Source organism: Acomys minous, assembly GCF_964271855.1.
Source record: "Acomys minous genome assembly, chromosome: 13".
Lineage (NCBI taxonomy): Eukaryota > Metazoa > Chordata > Mammalia > Rodentia > Muridae > Acomys > Acomys minous.
This window is the reverse complement of record NC_140495.1, coordinates 107903800-107924877: the sequence shown is the minus strand read 5'-3', so window position 1 is coordinate 107924877 and position 21078 is coordinate 107903800. Positions and strand designations below refer to the sequence as shown.

Below are 21078 nucleotides of genomic sequence, written 5' to 3'. Positions count from 1 at the left end.
TTCATTGGTCCCTGCCCCCTATAGCCCCTGGAAGTTGTGTGGGAGGCCACTCCTAACTGCCCCTCAGCTCTCTCACACCACACTGGCTGTGAGGCTCAGACACTGCCTTAAAATACCGTGGCCCAAAAGCAACTTGGAAAGGAAAGGGTTTATTTTATCTTATGTTTCCAAGTCACAGTCCATCACGGAGGAAAATCAGTGCAGAAAACTCAAGCAAGGGCAGGAACCTGGACTTCTCACAGCACTCAGGACCACCAGAACAGGGTGGCACCACCCACACTTGAGCTGGGCCCTCACGCATCAATCATCAAGAAAATGCCCCACAGCCTTGCCGCAAACCGATCTGGCGACGCTTTTTTCTCAATTGAGATTTCCTCTTGCAAAATGACTCTAGCTTGGGTCACGTTGACATAAAACTAGCCAGGACAGACACCCAAACAAGCTCGCAGGTCAGGGTCCCTGTGGGAGAGGCTTGGGGAACCCACAGACCTGGCAGCAAGCTGGGCAGGGGGAACCTGGTTCCTCAGGCCCCAGTGTAGGAGGGGCTGGCAAGAGATGAATAGTGCAATAGCCTGGCTGGCCTTGCTGCTGCCGAACCCCCAGTGCCTGGAGCAGAGGGGACATGGGGTGGGGTGGGGAGGTGGGGGTCCGCGTAGTCAGGCTGTCTCCAGTTCCTGAGTGGCAGGAGGGGAGGAACTCTGGGTTAGTAATGCATGACTAGGGAGGTGGGAAGTGAAGATAGACTCAGGCTCTTCAGTGGGTGTGTCTCTCCCTGTAGTAGTGGGGATCCCCAGAGGATGGGTAGACGTACACACACACACACACACACACACACACAAACACACACACACCCCCTTAATCCCAGCAGGCAGATCTCTGTGAGTTCAAGGCCAGCCTGTTCTACAGAGTGAGTTTCAGGACAGCCAGGGGCTACACAGAGAAACCCTGTCTCAAAGAAAAACAAAACAAACAAAAGAGAGGATGGGCCGGATGCAGGGACGCACAGCCAAACATTAGGCGGAGGAGCTCAGCGGAGAATCCGGCTGAAGGAGGAGGAGGAAGGATTGTGAGAGCCAGAGAGGTCAGGGACAGCAAAGAACACCCACAGAATCCGCCAACAAACCTGGACTGGTGGGGGCTCGCAGAGACTGAACTGCCGATCAGGGAGCCTGCGTAGGAATAACCTAGGTCTCCTGCGTGTACGGTAAAGCTGTGTGCCTTGGTGTTTTTATGAGACTCCTAACAGAGGGGCAGGGCCTGTTGTCTCTGATGATTTTGCCTGCTTTGGGGACCCCTGTTGTCCTCAGTTGCCTCGTCCAGCCTTAATACGAGGGAGGTGCCTAGTTTTACTGCAACTTGATAGGCCATGTTTGACATCCCTGGGAGGCCTGCCCTTTTCTGAAGAGAAACTGGGGAGTAGTGAATGGGGAGGGAGAAGGGGAGGGGTTTGGCTAGAGAGGAGGGAGGAGCAACTGAGAGAATAAATTAATTAAAAAAAATTTTTTTAAAAGGAGAAACACTAGGGCTGGAGAGATGGCTCAGAGGTTAAGAGCACTGGCTGCTCTCCCAGAGGTCCTGAGTTCAATTCCCAGCACCCACATGGTGGCTCACAGCCATCTGTAATGAGATCTGATGCCCTCTTCTGGCCTGCGGTCATACATGCAAACAGAATATTTACATACACAAAAATAAACCTTAAAAAAAAAAAAAAAAGAGATACTGCAAACAGGCACAACCCAAAAGAGTCTGGTCTGGGGTTTCTGAGTCCCAGTTTTGGAGCCTGTTACAGTCACAGGCCGGGTCTGGTTAAAATGCCTGTCAGCAGCTGTGAGCCCACAGGCGGAGTATAGCCTGACTAGTCCCCAGTGAACCTACATTGTAACCCTGAAGTTCCTGGCAATCCCTTGACTTCCATGAGGACTTTTACAGACAAAAGAACCAAAAAACCTTTTCAGATTTCCTTCCTTAAGTAGAAATACCAAGCCGGGCGTGGTGGCGCACGCCTCTAATCCCAGCACTTGGGAGGCAGAGGCAGGTGGATCGCTGTGAGTTCAAGGCTAGCCTGGTCTACAAAGTGAGTCCAGGACAGTCAAGGCTTCACAGAGAAATCCTGTCTCAAAAAACCAAAAAACAAACAAACAAACAAAAAACCCAAAAAATAGAAATACCATTATTTACAGAATCCACCAGTTGAATCCTACCCTCTACAAAGGGCTGGCAGCCACCCAAGAGAGGTGGCTCCACCTGGCCTTGGGTGGGGAGGGGGAGCGGGAGGGGGAGCAGGGGGGGTCTTCTGTGGCCTTATCCTGTTCATGGGGCTCTGGCCATTGGGCTCCTACTGGTGTGGTGACCCCCCAAGCTTCTCACGCGCCCTTGGTGTTGACTACCAGCCTCATGGTGAATACGGTACTGTCAGACCTCTTTTTAATCCTTCATGGTACTTACCATGCTGCTGGACCCTGCCATCTGTTCCTTGTGTATCACACGGCCATGGTCTGGCCCAGTTTGGCCCTCCCAGCTGGCCCAGGTGCCCACCTGCTGCTCTTTGGGGCTATGTGGATACTGGGTCTGGCCATCTTGCCACCCATCTGGCTGTTCCAGCTGGTGACAGAACTAGAGCAGGCAGCAGGTGTCCCTGGCCTGTCTGCTGTTGCTCAGCCCACCACAAGCAACCTGCTATTTTACACTGTTGGGAGCCCTGGCCTTTCTGCCCTGCCTGTTGGGTCTGAGTTGCTCTTTGGGTCATATAGGCTGGCACCTGTTCACACGGCCCTTGGGTCCCTGCAGGGGCAGGGTGGGGGTGTGGGGTGGGGGGAGAAGCACACAGGAGCACAGGGTAAACACACAGCTCACCCTCCTGGGGCTGGTGGTTTTCGTGCTGATGTGGGGACCCTGCTCTGCACTGGGTTATGTAGCAGCTGTGGGCTGCCCGCCAGCCAAGCCACTGGCTTTCGTGGCCTCCAGCCTGTGCACCCTGCTGGCCTGGCCTCCAAACATGCTGTCGGCCCTGCTTCTGCCTCACCCTTTCAGGGCAGGACTCGGGGCCATTTTCCACAGGCCTGGAACAGCCATGGTTCCTGGGGTATGTTTGGGAGGTATCTGGCCATGACAGGGACCTGCAGAGGTGGTGGCAGGGGCTTCTACGAGGACAGGCTCAGCCTAGGAAGGCTGAAGAGAGGAGTTGTTGTCATCTAGGGCCTGCCTCTCCACTTTCTCATGGGGACACAGAGTGCCAAAGACTGCCTACCAGATCAAGGGAACAGCAAGCCAGTGGCATGGAGTGGTGACAGCCCACAGACTCCATGAAGAAACTGTGGGCTCCCAACCACCTAGTTTTGTGATCCTGGGCCTCCTTCCCTCCCTGTGCCGCAGGGATGAGACCCTCTTCTGCACTAGGTGGTTCCAAAAAGGAACCCATTTAACATGTGTGAGGAGGGGCGGGGGGGAGGGGGGGAGGAGGGGATGGAGGCTCAGCGAGCATGGGAGTTGGCGGGTGTCACCGTGTCGCCACCGCCATCCTACGCTTGCTAAATCTGAGCACTTGAGATGAGTTGACAATAGGGCCAGACAGGACTATGCTGGACCTACCATCCCGGGGTGCTTTGTCCTGCAGGCCAGGGACTGAGGGACAGGCTGTCACATCCAGCTAGAGTCTAGGGGGAACCCTTCATCTGTCTGCCTTGCCCTTCCCTGTCTACCCCCTTCAGCTCTGTCCCACACACCCTCAGTCCCAGACAGGAATGAAAATAAAGTCCATGTTGGAGCCACAAGTCCGGGCTTGTGAATTACTGAGTCCCGCCCTTCTGTGTGGCTTGTGAATTACCGAGCCCCGCCCTTCTGTGTGGCTTCTTTTCCTAAGGAAGGTGGGAAGAGCCACTTTCGAGGCCCGTTCCTTCTCCTTAGAGGCCACCTCTCCCTCTCTCACCCATCTTGGGGGTGGTCTCTTCCCTCTTACTCTTTGGATGTGGCCTCGGATTTTCTGTTGGTTCTAGAACCAAGAAGGTTGTGTCCCACTGTCATTCTCAAGATAGATCATTTGGCTTAAATGGTAAAGTTACTGGCTTAACTTTATCCATTATACACATACGAGAGCAAGGCGGGGGGGGGGGGGGGGAGGGGGGAGAAGGGGGGTTGGGGGCAGAGAGGAGCTCTGACTGATTGTGTGGTCAAAAACCTCAGATACCGTTGTGTTGAGTCAAGTCAAACCAGTGTCTGCTATAGAACTTGGTAGCTCCAAAGGCCACCGAGGCTATCCCCGAGGGACTTCTGAGAAGGTGGCCACCTCAGACTCCACGTCAGGTAAAAGTTCTGCAGACACACCTTGGGGAAAGAACCCAGCAGAGAAGCCAGTGTCACAGTGAAGATGCTTTGATGCTGTGTCTGGTCCCCGCCACACACACACACACACACACACACACACACACACACACACACACACACACACAGGGGCTCTGTGTCTGGATTCCCCTTGCTGGGCGCCTCTCTCCTCCCTATACTTTCCCATGGCTCCAAAGGAGATGGAAAATAGGCCGCTGGTTCTGGGAACTTCCCTCTTCTCAAGCCTCGACCCCACCCCATTCCCACTCATGGCGTCATGGGAGGCGCAGGGCATCTGATTATAGAGCCGGTGCTGTGAGTCAGCTCTAATTTACCATGAAGTCATCAGAGGTAAACAAGCCCCGAGCTGGAGGATAATTAGCACTGAATTCCTCGTGGGTACAAGCTCAGAATGGCTGCCTAGGGGGCTTGACTGAACAGTGTACGCAGTTTATGTGTCCTTGTCCCTGTGATGTAGGTTGTGATGGTCCTGCCCTGTGAGGAGGGACCAAGAGAGATGCTTACACTGTGCCAAAAGTGCAGGAGGCCCTCGGGATATTACACCATCAGTGCACACAAGGACCCTTACCCATCACTCCGCTGGCCACACCCCCCTGAGAGTCATCCAGGATGATCAGAGTGCCCTTTAGTGCCACACTTTAGTGCCACGGTTCCCAGCCCTCCCTGCTGCCTGGCACTGCTGCCCCGTGGCAGCTGACTTAGCCCAGAGGGTGACACTGGGGAACGAGCCAAGTGTCTCTGATCCCTGTGCAGGCCTGGAACAGATTCTCGGTAGATGTTTGTTGAGTGATGAGGAAATAAGTGATCGAACATGATAGCGATGCGCACATCGGGGAGGCTCGGGTCATGCACCGTCTTTCTCATGTCCTCAATGGCTGCGTCTCTCCAGAGCAAATGTCAGAGGCCCTGTGTGTCCTGACTACCTCCTGCGCTCCTTTCCTTAACTTAGCTCCTGTCACACGTCCCCCGTCAGGGACTCTGCCCTTACCCACCCCGCTACCCACTATGGGAGCCCTATTTACCCAGGAATTGGCGTGGGCGGGGCCTCTGCTCATTTCCCTGGGGCTTTCCTCAGTCTCCTATCTAAAACACCACTCCGCCACGGGGGTCTCTCCCATTGCTCCTGACTCTCGCCAGTGTCTGAAGCCAGGCTACAGACCTGAGCATCTGTCTGCGTGCTTGCTGTCTCTCCTGCCTTTCGTGACGTGTTTGTGGGAGGCAGGTTTCATTCCTCACACAGAGTTTGACAGGGGCACCGCTGAACCAAAGAACCAAGGCAGCAGAGAGACGCTGGGCAAGCGACGGAGCTGTTCTCTCAGGAGAAGGGACGGGAGGTGTCTACTAAAGGAACTGGTTTACTTCAGTTTAAGGCAAGTTCCACAGAGACGGTCTCAGACAGGCACAGGACCAGACAGTAGAAACATCATCATCGCCATGCATGACAGAGGTGGGTGGGGATGGGAGATGCCAGGCGGGGACCCCCATGCGGCGTAAGGAACACATGCAAGACCTGCCCCAGTAGACAAAGGACGGTGGCCAGTGGGGTGACCTTAGGCAAAAAGCCCCTCCCCACGGCAGAGGGCCGGAGATCTGAAGAACTGGGTCAGGTATGGGGTGACAGGATGCGACAGGGTGGTCCCAGAGTCTAAACGTCCTGGGTGTGCATGGTCATGAGGGGTGGGGGGGTGGGGAGGCTGTGTGTGGAATGGATGTGCCCTCAGGATGGCTCAGGAAAACGCTGGACCACCTGACCAAATCCTGCCATCACAAAGGTATGGACCCTGAGGCCCAGAGAGCAGAGGCTGTGCTGGATAGGTTCCTGATGGATGTGGGTGGGGGACAGGTTGGCACTCAGGTCCCCGCCCCTCCACCCGTCTCCGGTCCCAGAGGCACCGGAGGACAGACAGCAGGAGCGAGTGGGAGCGCAGGGGCTTGCCCTGTGCCTGGCAAGTGAGTGGCCTCCGAGTTGAGCAGGAGGCATCTCGGTGCCACAAGCTACCTGTGACATCCAGGTGGCACGCTGTGACATCCAGCGAGGCTGCAGATCTGCATCTAGAACATTCTAGCATACCACTGAGCCTTTGAGGGTGGCAAAGGGGCTCTACGCTAACATGCCTCCGTCACAGTCCCTGATGGACCACAGGCTCTGCTTACATATGGTGTCCCTCTAAGAGGGTCACATGCACCCCTGGCAGCCCACCAGCCTGGGGTTCCCTGGAAACGGGACTGGGGACACTAGACACTAGGGTAGGAGGGGAGAGGGGCTGGAAAAGACCCAGCTAGGCTGAAAGAACAGGAGAGGCTTGGGGTTGTGCTAAGGGAGTCCACTGAACCCCAGAATTTTGTGTACCCTTGCCTTCTATACCTCCTCCAGTTCCCTGGACCTGGGTGGGAAGTTGAGTCCAGGAGGTGGGACGAGGTCCCAGATACCCCATCTCCCACCGGTCTTCCAAGTAGAGTCTGGGAAGGCGACCACAAAAAGAGCAAGGGGGCCTCAGCTTACCCTCCAGCCCCCTGGTCCTGCCAGCTTCAGATATGCGTGTGCAGGGGGGACCCAGGAGGCGAGTGGGCTGGGGACTGGGGGGGTGACTGAGCAGGTGCGGCCGGTGGTGGTGGCGGGCGTGGGCGGATGCCCTGTGCCTTCATGTAGGACACCAGCTGGTCGGGGATCTCAGCCAGCACATCCCGGGCCAGGCGGGCCATGCTCAGGACGTGGTTGCCGGTGCGGTCCACGTAGTCCCGGAAGGGCACAAACTGACAGGCAGGAAAATGGAGTCAGGATGGGGCATGCATTTGGGTTCCCTTCCAGGGGACCCACGACATCCAAACTCCACCGTGCGAGTCTCCTCGGGGACTGTCAAGGTCTCTGCACTGAGTCACGCATCTCTACTCCACGGTAGGGCCTGACACTGACCCAATCCCTTCACCTGAGACTCTAGCCATGAGAGCAGAGGCCCAGGGGATGCTGGGAAAGAATACCTGAATCCTGCCTCTCAGTGTCCTTTCTCCTTATCACCCGTCTCCAGAGGGACCCTCCGAGGACCCCTTTTCCTCTGAACCTACACTGAACACACCTTCCTCTCAGTGCTCTCAACCTCTGGCTCCTTCCTGCCTCCACTCCTCCTAGGGTTAAGGGCGCTACCTCCATCTACAAGGGGCCTCCATGCCACGGGAAAGCCACGTGGCACAGACTACAGAAAGTGCCTGAGCAAGGGGCCCTTCCGTAGGGCTCTGGATTCCCCGGGGGGCATCACTTGGGTTAGCAGGGAGCTTCGTACAGGGCAGGGAGAGGGGGGTACGGCTTCATGAGAGGACAGGCTCAGGAGGGGATTTCCAGGGTCTGTCCCCGGGGAGCCTGCAAAGGGGCTCCGAGGTTGGCCCGGCTAGAGGGCCATCGTGGTTGGTGCAGTATAGAAGGGCAGGGCCCGGTTCACCTGAACGATGTCCCGTTCGGCCAGTTTCCCCCTAGAGGAGATCCGTACGTCGTCGCCGTCCAGCTCCACCATGGCTGTGGAGACGAGGAGTGTGCGCGTGAGTGTGTGTGACAAGAGTGTATGTATGTCTGGCAGGACCTGTCCTCCAACCCCAGGCTGGTCCAGGGCCCTTACCCGGGACACTAGATGCCAGGATACAGGTGGAGACCAAGACCAGCATGCAGCTGTGGCCCTGTGACCCTTGTCTAGACCCAGCCTGGGGAACCTGAAGAAGCCAGCTGGGGAGAAGGCGGAGGCCTACATGGGTACTGCTGCACCCTCTCAGGGCGCACAAGCCCACCCAGGCTGCGTGCACAGAGCTCTCGCCGGTGGGGACAGGATGCCCTGGAATTCTGTGGGGGGAAGGGACACTAGGAAGGGGACCCTGGACTCACCGTCGAACTCGGCCTGGCCGACGCCAACGATGATGATCGACATGGGGAGTTTGGCAGCCTGGGAGGTGGCAGGGGAGGAGGGAAAAAACAACAACAAAAAACCCACATGAGGGACAGGTAGGGATGGAGGGCGGGTCAAATGAAGAGAGGGCAAGGCACGGGGAAGGGGACCCCCCCAAGGAACCCCAAGGGAAGGGATGGGATAGGGAGAGGACATGGATCAAGAGAGGAGGAGCTGGGAGCTGGGTCTGCCCAGGGGGTGCTGGGGTTCCACCATGAGGGACCAAGGCAGCAGTGACAGGGGCAGGGTCCCTTTTATAGGAAAACCATGGGTTAGGGTTAAGGAAGGGAGCTTTCCTCATGCTGAGGACCTGCTCAACCTCCTCTACATGACAAGCTGGGGCCTAGGGTGGGTGGCTGAGGGAGCCAGGCCCTGCCCACCTCAACCCCCTACCCTCCCCCCCCAGAACACAGCCATTTGTGTGGCTCAGAGGTCTGCTTTCTCACAGGCCCAGTGCTGCTTCTGTCTCCCAAACCTGTGTCTAGCACTCTCTCCAAGTCCCCCCAGACTGACTAGCAACCAGATGAATGATGGGAGGGTTCCCCTTTAGGGAAAACATTGAGGGGGGCAGGAAAGAACCCATCCTCAGTGTTTCTTTAAAGGAGGCATTCCCCCCCCCCCAGGTTCTCCTAGGGGTGGGACAAGAAGCTTCAGTCTCCCAAAACACTGTGTGTGTGTGTGTGTGTGTGTGTGTGTGTGTGTGTGAGAGAGAGAGAGAGAGAGAGAGAGAGAGAGAGAGAGAGAGAGAGAGAGAGCGCACATGAGCAAGCGCTGCTGTCCTCCACTCACGTTGACAATGGCCTCCTTGGTCTGTGCCATGTCCGAGATGACACCATCAGTGATGATGAGGAGCACTGAATACTGGGAGCCATCCTGCACAGCTGCGGCGTTCCTGCGAGGGTGGGGGTAGGCACGCAAAGAGGTCTGTCCTGGAGCACTCTGGCCCAGGCCCCCTGAACAAGCCTCCCGAACCCTCTGGGAGGGCCTTAAAGGGAATCTTCTGGGCCTCCAGTGGTGTGTTCCCGAGGGGCCAGCTGCCCCAGCCTTACCTGGCTACGTGGGTGACTACAGGGGCGAAGTTAGTGGGGCCGTAAAGCTGCACAGTGCGCAGGCTGCTGTGGTAGGCCTCCAGGATGCCGTCGATGCCACAACAGGAGGGGTTCTCCTGACAGCCATTCTGGGACACAGAGGAGGCAGCTGAGCTCAAGTATTTAGGCCCAGGTACAGAATTAGAATCCCCTCCCCCCCCCCTCAGCTAACTGGTGGTGGTGCACACCTTTAATCCTAGCACTTGGGAGGCAGAGGCAGGCAGATCTCTGACTTTGAGGCCAGCCTGGTCTACAGAGTGGTTCTAGGACAGCAGGAGCTACACAGAGAAATCCTGTCTTGAAAAATAAAAGCCAGGGGCCTGGAGAGATGGCTCAGTGGTTAAGAGCACTGACTGCTTTTCCAGAGGACCTGGGTTCAACTCCCAGCACCCAAATGGCAGCTCACAACTGTCTGTAACTCCGAGATCTGACACCCTCACACAGATATACATGCAGGCAAAACACCTACCCACATGAAATCAAAATAAACGATTAAAACGAAAACAAAACAAAAAAACCAAACCAAACGCCCTCTGCTCCCCACTGCTTGTTCCAAGCCTGGGAGCTCCTACCAGTGGGAACTCGTGGGACACCCTGCCGTCAGGGGGCAGCTTGGCCCCAAAGCCCAGGGCGGGGAACATCTTGTCGCTGTCATAATGCTGGATGATCTCGCCCACGGCGGTCAGCGCCAGCGCGTAGGCGTTCAGCTGGTAGGGGCTCATGTAGTGCAGGGATGTAGACTGCGAGGGGTTCCCTGTAACACAGGACATGGGGACACCTGCCAAACTGGACAGGGTGTGTCCGTGAGCACCTCTCTCCATTCCGCCCTGGTGCAGCAGTCAACAGAGTGACTGCCGGACCCTTGGAACAGATGCAAACCACACCCCCCACCTCTCCCGCCCCTCCATCCCCTGCTTCCTTCTCAAGGCCACCACCACTGCCTGGTGTCCTCAGTGTCCCTGCCCCAGCCCCTGCCCTTACCTGTAGTGCACACTACACACACTGGCCCACTAGATCCTGTGCTCAAAACACCCTGAGCCCCCATGTCACTCAGATCACTCCAGAGCCACCAAGCCACAGGATCCCCGAGGTCTGGCCTCCGACCGACCAACCACTTACCCTCCCAGCCTGAGTTCCACAGACGCAGCCTCGCCAGCCCCTCCCCACTCACCTGCAGTTTTGGCAGTGTCTGTTTCTCTCTTGAACATTTACACCCTGTCTCTCTCTGGTGACCCAGTGTGGCCTTTCTCTAGCAGTGCTCCCTCCCACCGGCCCCCACCATTGACGGGCCGGAGAGATGGCCCAGAGGTTAAGAGCACTGGCTGCTCTTCCAGAGGTCCTGAGTTCAATTCCCAGCACCCACACGGTGGCTCACTGCCATCTCTGATGAGATCTAGTGCCCTCTGCCGGCCTGCCGGCTCACTCCCCAAGGCATCGCCGACATGGATGCCCTCCCACTAGCTGTGTGATCTCACCCCTTCAGCCTTAGTCACCTCACCTGTAAAACAGGGGTGTCTGCTCCATTCTGGGACCACAGTCAGGACTAACTGGGCGATGCTAACGGAAGTGTCTTCCTGCCGTTTCCATATCTGTGTGTGCACGCATGTCGGCATGTACGTGCACACACGCGTATGGAGGGTTGAGGCTGATTTGAGAACGATCCTCCATTGCTCTCCCGCCTTATTCACTGAGGTAGGGTCTCCCAATCAAACTCAGAGCTGGCCCAAGTGGCTAGTCTCACTAGGCTGATTACGGCTGGACCACCGCATACACCTGCCATATATGTGTGTCTTGGGGATCGGATCTCCTCAAGGGTACATGCTGCCCTCGGGCCTTTGGTGCTCTGGCCCGAGATGTCTTCTCATGGTGGGCAGCTCCCTCTGAACTGAAGCATTCCTTCTCAGAGAGAAGTTCCTGAAGGCTCAGGAAGTCCCTGTTAAACCATCTGCAAGCTGTGTGGAGAGCCTCTGAGTTCCAGCTTTCCCTAGGGCTGTCACCCATGTTCCTGTGGTAACCTCTCATTCATACTCTGGTAGGTGAGCCTAGGGACCTCGTTGGTTCATCACACTGGACTTTGGTAGTATCTTTACTTTAGTCTGTCACTGGTTCCCTTTTCTGGGGTGAGCAAGATGTTTGCTTACATCTCCTTAGGAATAGTGTCATGCAACAGGAAGATGGGGGAAGCAGCCAAGTTGTCCATCACAGCCCAGAGATGCCCACCCTGCATGCTCCCGCCCCACTCACCATTGGACGCCGTAAAGTCGATGGCCACAGTGAAATTGATCTGCGTCCTAAAGAAGAGAAAAATCTGGAGTCACCTGGGGAGCGCTGATGGTGGGAAAAGCCACTAGGTGTTGTCTGTCAGACATGTGGCCTCAGTGAAGAAGCAACTTGTGCGCAAGCGCTGTGGCGCTGGGACTGTTGCAACAGCCATGCCCCTCCGCAGGGGCTCTGCGAGCACTGGCGGTAGCATTCCAGAACGCACGGGGACTGATTATGTCGTGTGGGCACGCACAGCGCCACCACGCCCGGCTGACATTTTTCATAGTGAAGCTAGCTTGGACGTTTCACTGTTGGCTGCTGTGGGATCCAATCCAGATGTGGGCAGAGTAAGACGGATGAAGATGGTAGGCCTGGGTGGAGCCTCATCTTGTGATTCTCACACTGCTGGGAGTCTGAGGGGGAGGAGTCCAGAGCCTGTGGTGATTCAGTTGGTTTGAGGTGGGACCCTCAGAATCTGCTTAACAAAACCCAGGGATTCTGAGGGGTTCTGGGATCACACCGGGAAAGGTACCTTGCCTGAGGCTGTAGAGGATGTAACAGAATTCAGGCTCCTTTTCAACTGTACTTATGAGTAGGTCCCTGTTAGAAACCCCAGCTCACTTGCCACCTGGTCACAGCCAAGATGATGCACATGAGATCCCTGTCCCCTGGGAAAGGGTAAAGACATGGCCAGCAGGAGACGAACCAGGTTTTCCGGGCAGAGGCAGTCCCATCTTTCTGCTAGCTGGAGGCAGAGCACCCCCTGGACTCCAGACTCTAAGAGAAGAGCCACAAGACAGCAAGAACCTGGGCCCCTGAATGGCAGTGCAAACCACTGCCACCGCACTCAACGCTGCCAGGCACTTGTTTGAAGCCCATGGCTGGGGACTCCTTGCTATGGCAGTAGAGTGTTTGAAGGCACCTCTCCATGTGGAATAACAGTATCTTTGTTAAAAGAAAGGAGACATCTGGAGGGTTAAAAACCCCTGTTCAGGGACCATCCTTGGGGAAGATGGCTCTGTCCTGCTCAACTATAGCCAAGGGGCACAACTGGGTTGTCTCTTCCAAAAACAGGATGAGGAAAGAGGCTGGCCCCACTGAACTCTTCTACTCCAAGTCCTGAAAACATGGGGGATGGGGCAGGGGGGAAGGAAGCAAAGAGAAAGCAGGCGCTTTGGAGAACAGTAACTCCATGAAGTCAAATTGCTCCTGCCTCTTGGCACTTGTCTGACCAGAGGAAACATTCTTCTTCTTCCTTCTGGGCTTAGCTGGCAAGGAAGGGAAGCCAAGGTCTCTAGACAGACACCTCTGGCAGCCTCCTGCCTGGACCCGTTCCCTGTGCTCTCACGTGCGTGCGTGGTGTTTCAGCAGCCCCCTGCCTTCATCCCATCCATGACACACAGCCCCATGGGAAACAGCAGAGCAAGCAAGACTACTAATCAGCGAGGAACAAAAGGAGCCAGGTCACTGCGCAGGTGGGTGCAAAATGGAGATAAAGGCTTCGGCCTACCCGATATGTAAATTAGGAGCGCTATGCAAATGAGATGGTGAACAAAATGAAGCTTGTTTGGAAATTGCCAGGCGCGTGGAATAAGAGGGCTGGCTGCTTAATGGAATAAAGAAGAGATAAATTTTTGGTTTGGAGGATTTTTTTTGCATGCATGCATTCATGCATGCACGTAAAGTGCTATACCACGGAGCTGTACCCACAGTTCTGCAAAAGTATCAGCGATGGGGAAGGTAGCCAGGGTGGCGGCAGCAGCATCCTATTCAGAGAGGTGCTACAGGAGGCCTCTGGGGACCCAGAGGGAGTGTGGGAGTCTGAGAGAGAGAGTGTGTGTGTGTGTGTGTGTGCGCACACTCTATAGGCAGAAGAAGGACTTGTAACCTTGGAGATGTAAATTCAAGAAGCAGAGTCATGGGAAAGTAGGATGCGTCCCAGGACAGCTGTCTCTCTATGCCGTGCAGGCCAGGCAGCCAGGTGCCTGCCAGGCTGGGATTCGCCCTGCAGAGCTGCCCTGCCTGTCTCCTCTCAGGCAGGTGCAGTCATTGCTCGCCTGCACCTGTGGGCTCTCGGCTGCCCACGCCCTGACCTGGCAGCCATCTGCAGGGAGTGTTCCAGGGAGGCCCCTCTTTGGAATCAGGCCATTTGCAGTAAGCTGCCAACTGGAGCCTTCTGGCTATGCTGCCTGTGATGGCCTGGAGGTCACACACACTCACAAACACACACACACACACACTTTGGTTCCTTTTGCTCTTTCAACTTGGACTTGGGTACCTGCTGCCCTGGGACTGTCCCCTCACCTCACTGTCCTTACAGGTCCCTGTCCCGTGGCCATCATGAGCTGATACCCACAGAGAGAACATGATTCATGGTTCAGTAGTAACTCAGGGACAGTAACTCTGAAAATGCAAGGCAAACAGGGACCCAGAACCTTCATTTCCAGAGCACTTTCCACCTCCCACACCTCGGTGCTCTCTGTCATGGCGTCCCCACAACCTTTAGGTCCTCTCTCTGCTCAGGGATCCCATATGACCCAGGCAAGCCTCTTGGGCTGGGAATCCAGGTGCAGGCAGGGCTCTCAGCTCTGAGGCAGTGTCTGGCTCACGGGGTGTGCTCTGGTTACACGGTATGGAGCCCAGCCCTCTCCCTGGGGCTGGGGAGGCCAGCCCTGTTGCTCTCACCCTCCTTTGATGTAATCCAGGAAGGTGCTCTCTGACTCTACCGCAAATGAAAGCAGGGTGACCTGGGAAAGAAACGGAGTGTGGTTAGTGGAGTGCCCTGTGGATGGTCAGGGCCCTAGTCCACATTTTGCCTGTGGAGAGCAGTCTTTGTTTTGTTTTTGTTGTTGTTTTGGTTTTTCGAGACAGGGTTTCTCTGTGTAGCCTTGGCTATCCTAGACTCACTTTGTAGACCAGGTTGGCCTCGAACTCCCAGAGATCCACCTGCCTCTAATTCTCCGATGCTAGGATTAAAGGCATGTGCCGCCGCCACCGCCTAGCTGTGGAGAGCAGTCTTAAGGTGCTGTTTTCCTCTGTGTCACGCCATGCCATGTCTGTGGTAACCCAACCGAGAGCTTTGACCCCCATTTAACGGTCAAGGAAACTGAGGCTCCAAGGCTGCTGCCAGGATGCAGCACAGTGGGGATACGAACCTACTACGTGTGAATTCAGAACCTCCATGACTCTCATATTGAGACTGGGTCTCATGTAGCTAAAGCTGCCCTCAAACTCGCTGTGGAGCCGAGGATGACCCCGAACTCCTGTTCCTCCTGCCCCCACCTCCTGAGTACTGGAGGTTGGCAGCTTCGGAACCACACTTAGCTTTGATGCCAACCCTACTGCTGAGGCCCAGGGCACAGGCTAAGGATCCAGGCATCCTCCAAGTGGGTCCTGGGGAGACCCAGAGCCCCACCTCCAATGTGGAGAGCTGGGGAGTCGTCCTGATGCAGGCCCAGCCACCGGTCGGTGCCTGTGTCTCTGACTGGCATGGACCCCACGCCCCTGTGCCACTGTCTAGCACCACTCGGTTTCTGAACAGCTCTGTTCTCTGGCCTTGACCGTCACACCCGCTTCTAGGATGCTGTTCAGCCTTTGCCCCTTTCAGCCCATCTTTTCCCTGCAGCTGCCTCAGTCCCAGGATCCCTCTTTTCCTAGTTAAAGCCTCCCATCTTCTGCCCCTCAAGAGACTTGGGCAATGGCTTTGCCCACATAGGCAGCTTGTCTCAAAGAACTTGGGGCACAGAGAGGAGCAGGAGTGAGGCACCGGCCCAGCACTCGGGAGGCAGAGGCAGGCGGATCGCTGTGAGTTCGAGGCCAGCCTGGTCTACAAAGCGAGTCCAGGACAGCCAAGGCTACCCAGAGAGACCCTGTCTCGAAAAACAAACAAACAAAAACAAAAACAAAGAGTGAGGCACCAGAAAGGACGGGACCTGGAGATCAAGAGACCCCTGCTGGTGTGGATCCCACTAACATTCACCAGCCCGTCAGCCTGGCCAGGCCAGCTGATGTCCCTCAACCTGAAGAATGGGACACGGCACAAGGCGGCCTGTGTGAGAGCCACACCGGGGACAATAGTGCATGAAGCACCTGAGAGGCCACTGAACCTCCTCCCAGTGGTAGCGGCTCCGCAGCATGCCAACAGCACTTTGTGGCACTTCATGGTCACCATTAGATTCCTGCAGCCCAGGTGGAGCCTGCACCAAAGACGCCCAAGTTTCTCTTCCTGTCCTGCTGAACAGCCCCCCCTGGCCCCCCCCCCCCACTGGCCAGGGGGATATTCTGAGTTTGAGCTTTGGGGAACTTTATTTAGCTCCTCACGTGAGTGTCCCTGCAGCCAGAGATGTCCCCAGCCCAGACCCTAACTAACTCCATGTGAGGCCTGGAACAGATGCCCTCTCCTTGTCTCTAGGAAGGCTAGGCAAAAATAGGCCTTTTTAATTTTGCTCATGCATCTGAAGAGCTGCCAGCTTAGGGTAGGTCCTACCTCCTCTGGGGCACTTAAGATGGGTGTGTGTGTGTGTGTGTGTGTGTGTGTGTGTGTGTGTGTGTGTGTTGGGGGGGGGCAGATTGGATGGATTCTTGTCATTTCCCAGGTCTGCTGGCAAAGGCTGGGCGTGCTTCCATCACAAATGGGGAAGGCCTGCGGGCCGGGCCAGTGCACTGCCCAGATGTTGCGGTTTCCACCTGGAGGAGAGGGCAGCCGGGGGTACAGAGAGGTGTCCACGCCCCAGTGTGGGAAACAGCTACACACAGAAGAACTGGGGTCAGTCTCTGCCACTCATGAGTGTAGAACATGGGACAGTCGCGGACCTGCACCTCCAGAGGTCGGTCACTGCTACCTGTGCTGGCTCCGTTTTGCAAGTGGGGTTCCCCCAAAGAGGATGGGGTTCAGCTAGTTCTGAGCCTAGCGACTAACGTTACCTGACAGAGACGGCTGTCTTAGGAAGGAATAGGGGAGAAACGGAGAGCACAAACTGGGGTATGTTTGCACTGCCCTGGGGCTCTGCCTCGGGGCCGTTGCTTGCGCTGCTTTTGAGGGCTGAGTCCCTCTCTTAGATAGTCTCAGCACCTGCTCTATTCTGTATCACCTTGCCCACGCATCTATTACAACCCTTTCATCAAAGTGTGCGTACAAGCACGTGGACTGACTAGCCCTCTGTCTCCCCCATTACAAGCCCCAGGGAGCTGGGTGTGTCTGCCCTTTGCTGGCTGGGCCCTTTGTCCATACAGCGCTGCTAGGCGCCCAGTACACATCTGCTGAATAATGTGGGAATGTCCAGCCGCCCAGCCCCCACAAGTCAAGGACCAGTGTCCTCCTTGGTGGTAGTAGTTAGGCAGTGGCAGCGCTGCCCACGTGGATCCCGCCCGACTCTCCCAGCTGTGTAACCTTGCCTGCGTGGCTTCCCAGCCTGAGGCCTCGGCTCCTCTCCAGGACAATGCCCAGCGCCCTGGGGATTCCCCACAAGCACGAGGAGTGAGAGTGTGTGAGTGTGTGTGTGTGTGTGTGTGTGTGTGTGTGTGTGTGTTTCTTTCCTGCAGAGATTCCCCCAGGGCTGACAGCTCTCTGTTAACTCGCTCACCCGGGTCGGACCCTGCACTGCAGCCTGGCTTTTTACGCCCCCATCAGCTGTGACGGGGGGAGCTAACTCACCGTGCCAGAATTCACATATTTCTTTTTCTTCATTTTCTTTTTAGGGTTTATCACCTGTAGGGAAAAGCAACTACTGTTTGAAAGCAGTCAGTGCAGGTTCAGGGCTCCCACCGGCCTTGGGTGGGTGTGGCTCGGGCAAGCAGCCCAGCAGGGTACGGGGTGTGACCGCGACTTGGGAAGGGCTTTGCCAGGCTTTGTGGGATGCTGGCATCTGGGAGTCCTAGTTACCCCAGTGTCCCAGGATCCAACACACTGGGACAGTTTCTTTAGCTTTGTCTCCCAATACCCTCAAACCTGCCCAACGTGGCCGGGTGTCGCAAGACAACTCTGCCCACGCCTGCCTGTGCTGGCTGGGTCGCTCTTTTACCCTACACAACCTTCTTTCTTGCCTCAGTCCTGCCTTCCCCGTCCTCCTTAGGGCTCCCGCTCAGGGTTGCCCTGAGCCTCTGAGCCTGGCTCCGGGCTGCCACCCTGACACACTGTAGGAAGTGCCAAACCAAATCTGCTTGTCCCATGGCGGGGCTCCATGGTAGACTCAGTAAAGACTTGGGGTGGCTCTACTCTCTGCTACTGTCAACCGGTGACACCCTTCACCCTTGACATCTGTCAAGTCTGTAGGTCGTTGTCACCACTGGGGTGGGGTTGGGGGACTAGGACGCTGCCCCGAAGCAGTGACCCAGCTGTAGATGTTACTAGTGTTGGGGAGCCTCAGGCCTAGCTTGTCCTGGTGACCTACACTGCACTGAGCTCTCACTGTGTTCCCATGCTCAGCGTGGGAAACCCAGGCTTTGTCTGGTGTCCAATCAACAGGTCAAGGCAGTTCCCACCCACGCCATCACCCAGTGCCTTCTCTCGAACTTATTCCCCTCTTCCACATGGCTTGTGTTTTTTCTTTGTTTTGTTTTTCGAGGCAGGGTTTCTCTGTGTAATAGCCCTGGTTGTCCTGGAACTCAATTTGTAAGACCAGGCTAGCCTCAAACTCAGAGAGATCCACCTGCCTCCACCTCCCGAGCGCTGGGATTAAAAGTGAGTGTTCCTACCTGCCCAGCCTCCCCTGTGTCCCTAACCACCAGTGTCCTTTGGTCTAACAAGGGCCGATACCAATTCTGGGAACAAAGGACGCCAGGGCACAAAGGTGCCAGGTGACTGGCTTAAGGTCACACAACCGTCTAGATAGACACAAGGTTAGGAACCTGTCTCCAGGCCAGCGGTGGGTGGCGTGTGCTGTGCGGGCTGTCATCTCAATGGACGAGTGACACGCTGGAATGGGAGGACAGGTATAATGCGCAGATGGGACTGAGGCCAGGTCTGAGACCTTGAACCCCCTAGAAGCGCATCTCTGGTTGTGGGGCAGCTCTCTCCAACACCACCGACGAGCTCCTGGCTGCCCAGATGGGCAGGCAGGGGCTGCAGTCCCAGCATGGCTGTGTTTCCCAGTTCTCGGGGTTTGGACCAACGGAACCAAATGTGCCTCTGACCTCTGCTCCATGGTCACCCTGAAGGGGTGTGCTAAGGGCCGCTGTCTGATTTCTTTACCCTGCCTTTGTTTCATTTTATTTTCCGTTGTTTTGAGACAGGGTTTTACCAAGTAGCCCAGGCTGGCCTTGAACTCCCATTTGCCTGCCTCGGCTTCCTGAGTGGTGGGATCCCAGGCACACAACCCCGTGGTCCACACATTTCTCTGAAGCCTTCTGCATTCTCTCTAAATTAACGGTGCAGTCACATCTCCGCTCTCTGACGCTGCTCTTTACATGAAAGCACCGGTTAGCATCAGATCTAAGTGAAGTGGACATGGAGTTAGTGCCCCCTTCTGATCTGAGGTCTCCCGGGATTCCCCAGAACCTCCCCCATCACAAGTGGCTGCCAGGTTCCACGTAGGGCCACAGCACCCCCTAGGGACACGGCAAGGAACTGGCCCACTCTACTAGGCTACCTTTCCCCTGGTCTGAAATCTGGTTTCATGTGCACCAGGGTTGCTGGGAACATAGAATCAAACGCCCCACCTCTGAGAACCTCATGGTCTTGGGAAAGCCCCAGGCACACCCTGGAGAGGAGCAGTGGGAGGGTATCGACTCCAGAAGGAGATATAACCTCCTGAGGGGGCATTTGAGGAAGCCTCCAGGGACCCATAGGTATTGACCAGAAGAGGCAGAGGAAATCCCTGGGGAGGCAGCTGCAGAAACGAGGCTATACAGAGGACAGCGGCCTCCGAGGGAGGGTGGAAGAGCCGGCACCCAGCAGGGCAATCACCATGCCTCTAGTCACAGAAGGAGTTCGCTCTCTCCCTTCTGCAGCTGTAGTGAGGGCTGTTACCACTCAGGGCCAGCTTTGCAAGGAGATCTGCCTTAACTTTAAAGCGGGCACTTTTAGAGAGTCGGGGTGTGGACTAAAGCTTGGTTTGAGGCAATACCGGGCTTCGGAGGGGGCTGGGGGCGGTCAGGCCTTTGGGCCACACCCAGAGCATTCTGGTCACTATGGAGGATGGAAGATGCTGTTGCAAAGACCCACACCGTGGAGTGGATGGTGGAAGAGGAGAGGGTAGTATTGGTGATGAGCCTGAGAGGTTGGAGACTCAAGGCGTGTCTCTCTCAGGGCTGCCAGGAGGAGAGCGGTGGCACTTGAGGACACCCAGCTGGTGAGTCAGTGTTTAGCAGGGGCTAGGGCCAAAGAGGGGCCCACACACAGGTGGCTTAGAAGCGTGTCCCCCCAGGATGGCTTCAGGGTCAGAGATGGGGTGTGCTGACTGGTGACTCTAGCAAGGCCTTCCTGAGCCCACCTGGCTTCCTAGTGGCACCCCTGGGGTTCAAAGCTGCCTCTGGGGCTGTGGAAGCTGAGGCTGTTTTCCTCGGACTGGCTTTCCCACCCAGAGACAGCGTCACTGCCATTTACCAGTGCGGCCGCTTGTGTCTTGCTGATCGCAAAGAGGGAACAATCATCAAAGGAAATCAAATGGCTGACTGCAGAGGCAGGCCAGGCCCATTGGTGCTTCCCACGTCTGGAAGCCAAACACCATGAGAGAGCTAACCGCTCCGTCCTCTTTCCTAAGAACCTCCTCAGAGGAGGTCAAAGGAAGGTAAAGTCTGCCTTGCCTGGGTTTGGGGAACTCAGACAGCTCACCACCAGAGTCCTTACCTAAAATTGCAGCCATAGCCACGGGGCCTGGAAAGATGGCTCAGCTGTTAAGAGCCCTGGTGACTACTCCAGAGGACTACATGCTTTGTCTGAAGACGGAGCCTGCTCTGAAGTCAGGACCTCAGGTCTTGGGCCTCTTTTCTCTTTCTTCCTGGTACTCCAGACTGACCTTGAAGGCTCTTCCTGTGGTGTGTGGTGTGTGGTGTGTGTGTGTGTGTGTGTGTGTGTGTGTGTGTGGTATGTGTGTGCAGCTACTAAACTCCATCAGCACCCAGGACTTTCCTCCGTCCCCATGCCTAGTCAGAACTGTTTCTGCAGGGGCAGTGTAGCTCAAGGACTTGTAAGTCAGATTCGTTAGCTTTGTGTATGTTTGTGTGGGGATGTGGTGTATGGGGGGGTGGGGTGGGCGTGGGGTAGTGTCTGTGAGGTCGAAACATCTGACCCACCTTGTGAGACAACACCGAAGTCCCCAACCCCTCTCAGAGCTCCCATGTCCTTACTGCCATGACCCAGCACCCTCTCTGATAAGAGACATCCCCCTCCCCCATACACACCCTCGGTGCACCTCACCTCATAGATGTTGAACTGACTCTGGCCACGTGCCAGCTCCCGGTAGCTGGTGGTAAACTCCCCGATGAAGTCGTGGCTGCAAGGGAAGATGCTGCTGAAGACGGAG

The 21078-nt window shown here is 56.2% G+C and overlaps 1 protein-coding gene across 5 annotated transcripts in view; it reads right to left on the bottom strand.

Annotated features, from left to right (window-relative positions):
• Positions 1–5675: 5675 nt before the first annotated feature.
• Positions 5676–21078, bottom strand: part of CPNE5 (copine 5) — a 114768-nt gene continuing 99365 nt past the window's right edge. For all 5 annotated transcript variants that reach the window (XM_084754037.1, XM_084754038.1, XM_084754039.1 and 2 more), the window contains 10 exons: positions 20973–21048; positions 17271–17324; positions 14303–14364; positions 11600–11646; positions 9928–10109; positions 9317–9444; positions 9057–9159; positions 8207–8264; positions 7773–7846; positions 5676–7092 (listed from right to left, as the gene is read on the bottom strand). In XM_084754037.1, the coding sequence (XP_084610163.1) occupies positions 6868–7092; positions 7773–7846; positions 8207–8264; positions 9057–9159; positions 9317–9444; positions 9928–10109; positions 11600–11646; positions 14303–14364; positions 17271–17324; positions 20973–21048 (1009 nt within the window). In that variant the 3' untranslated portion in view covers positions 5676–6867. The remainder of the gene's footprint in view (positions 7093–7772; positions 7847–8206; positions 8265–9056; positions 9160–9316; positions 9445–9927; positions 10110–11599; positions 11647–14302; positions 14365–17270; positions 17325–20972; positions 21049–21078) is intronic.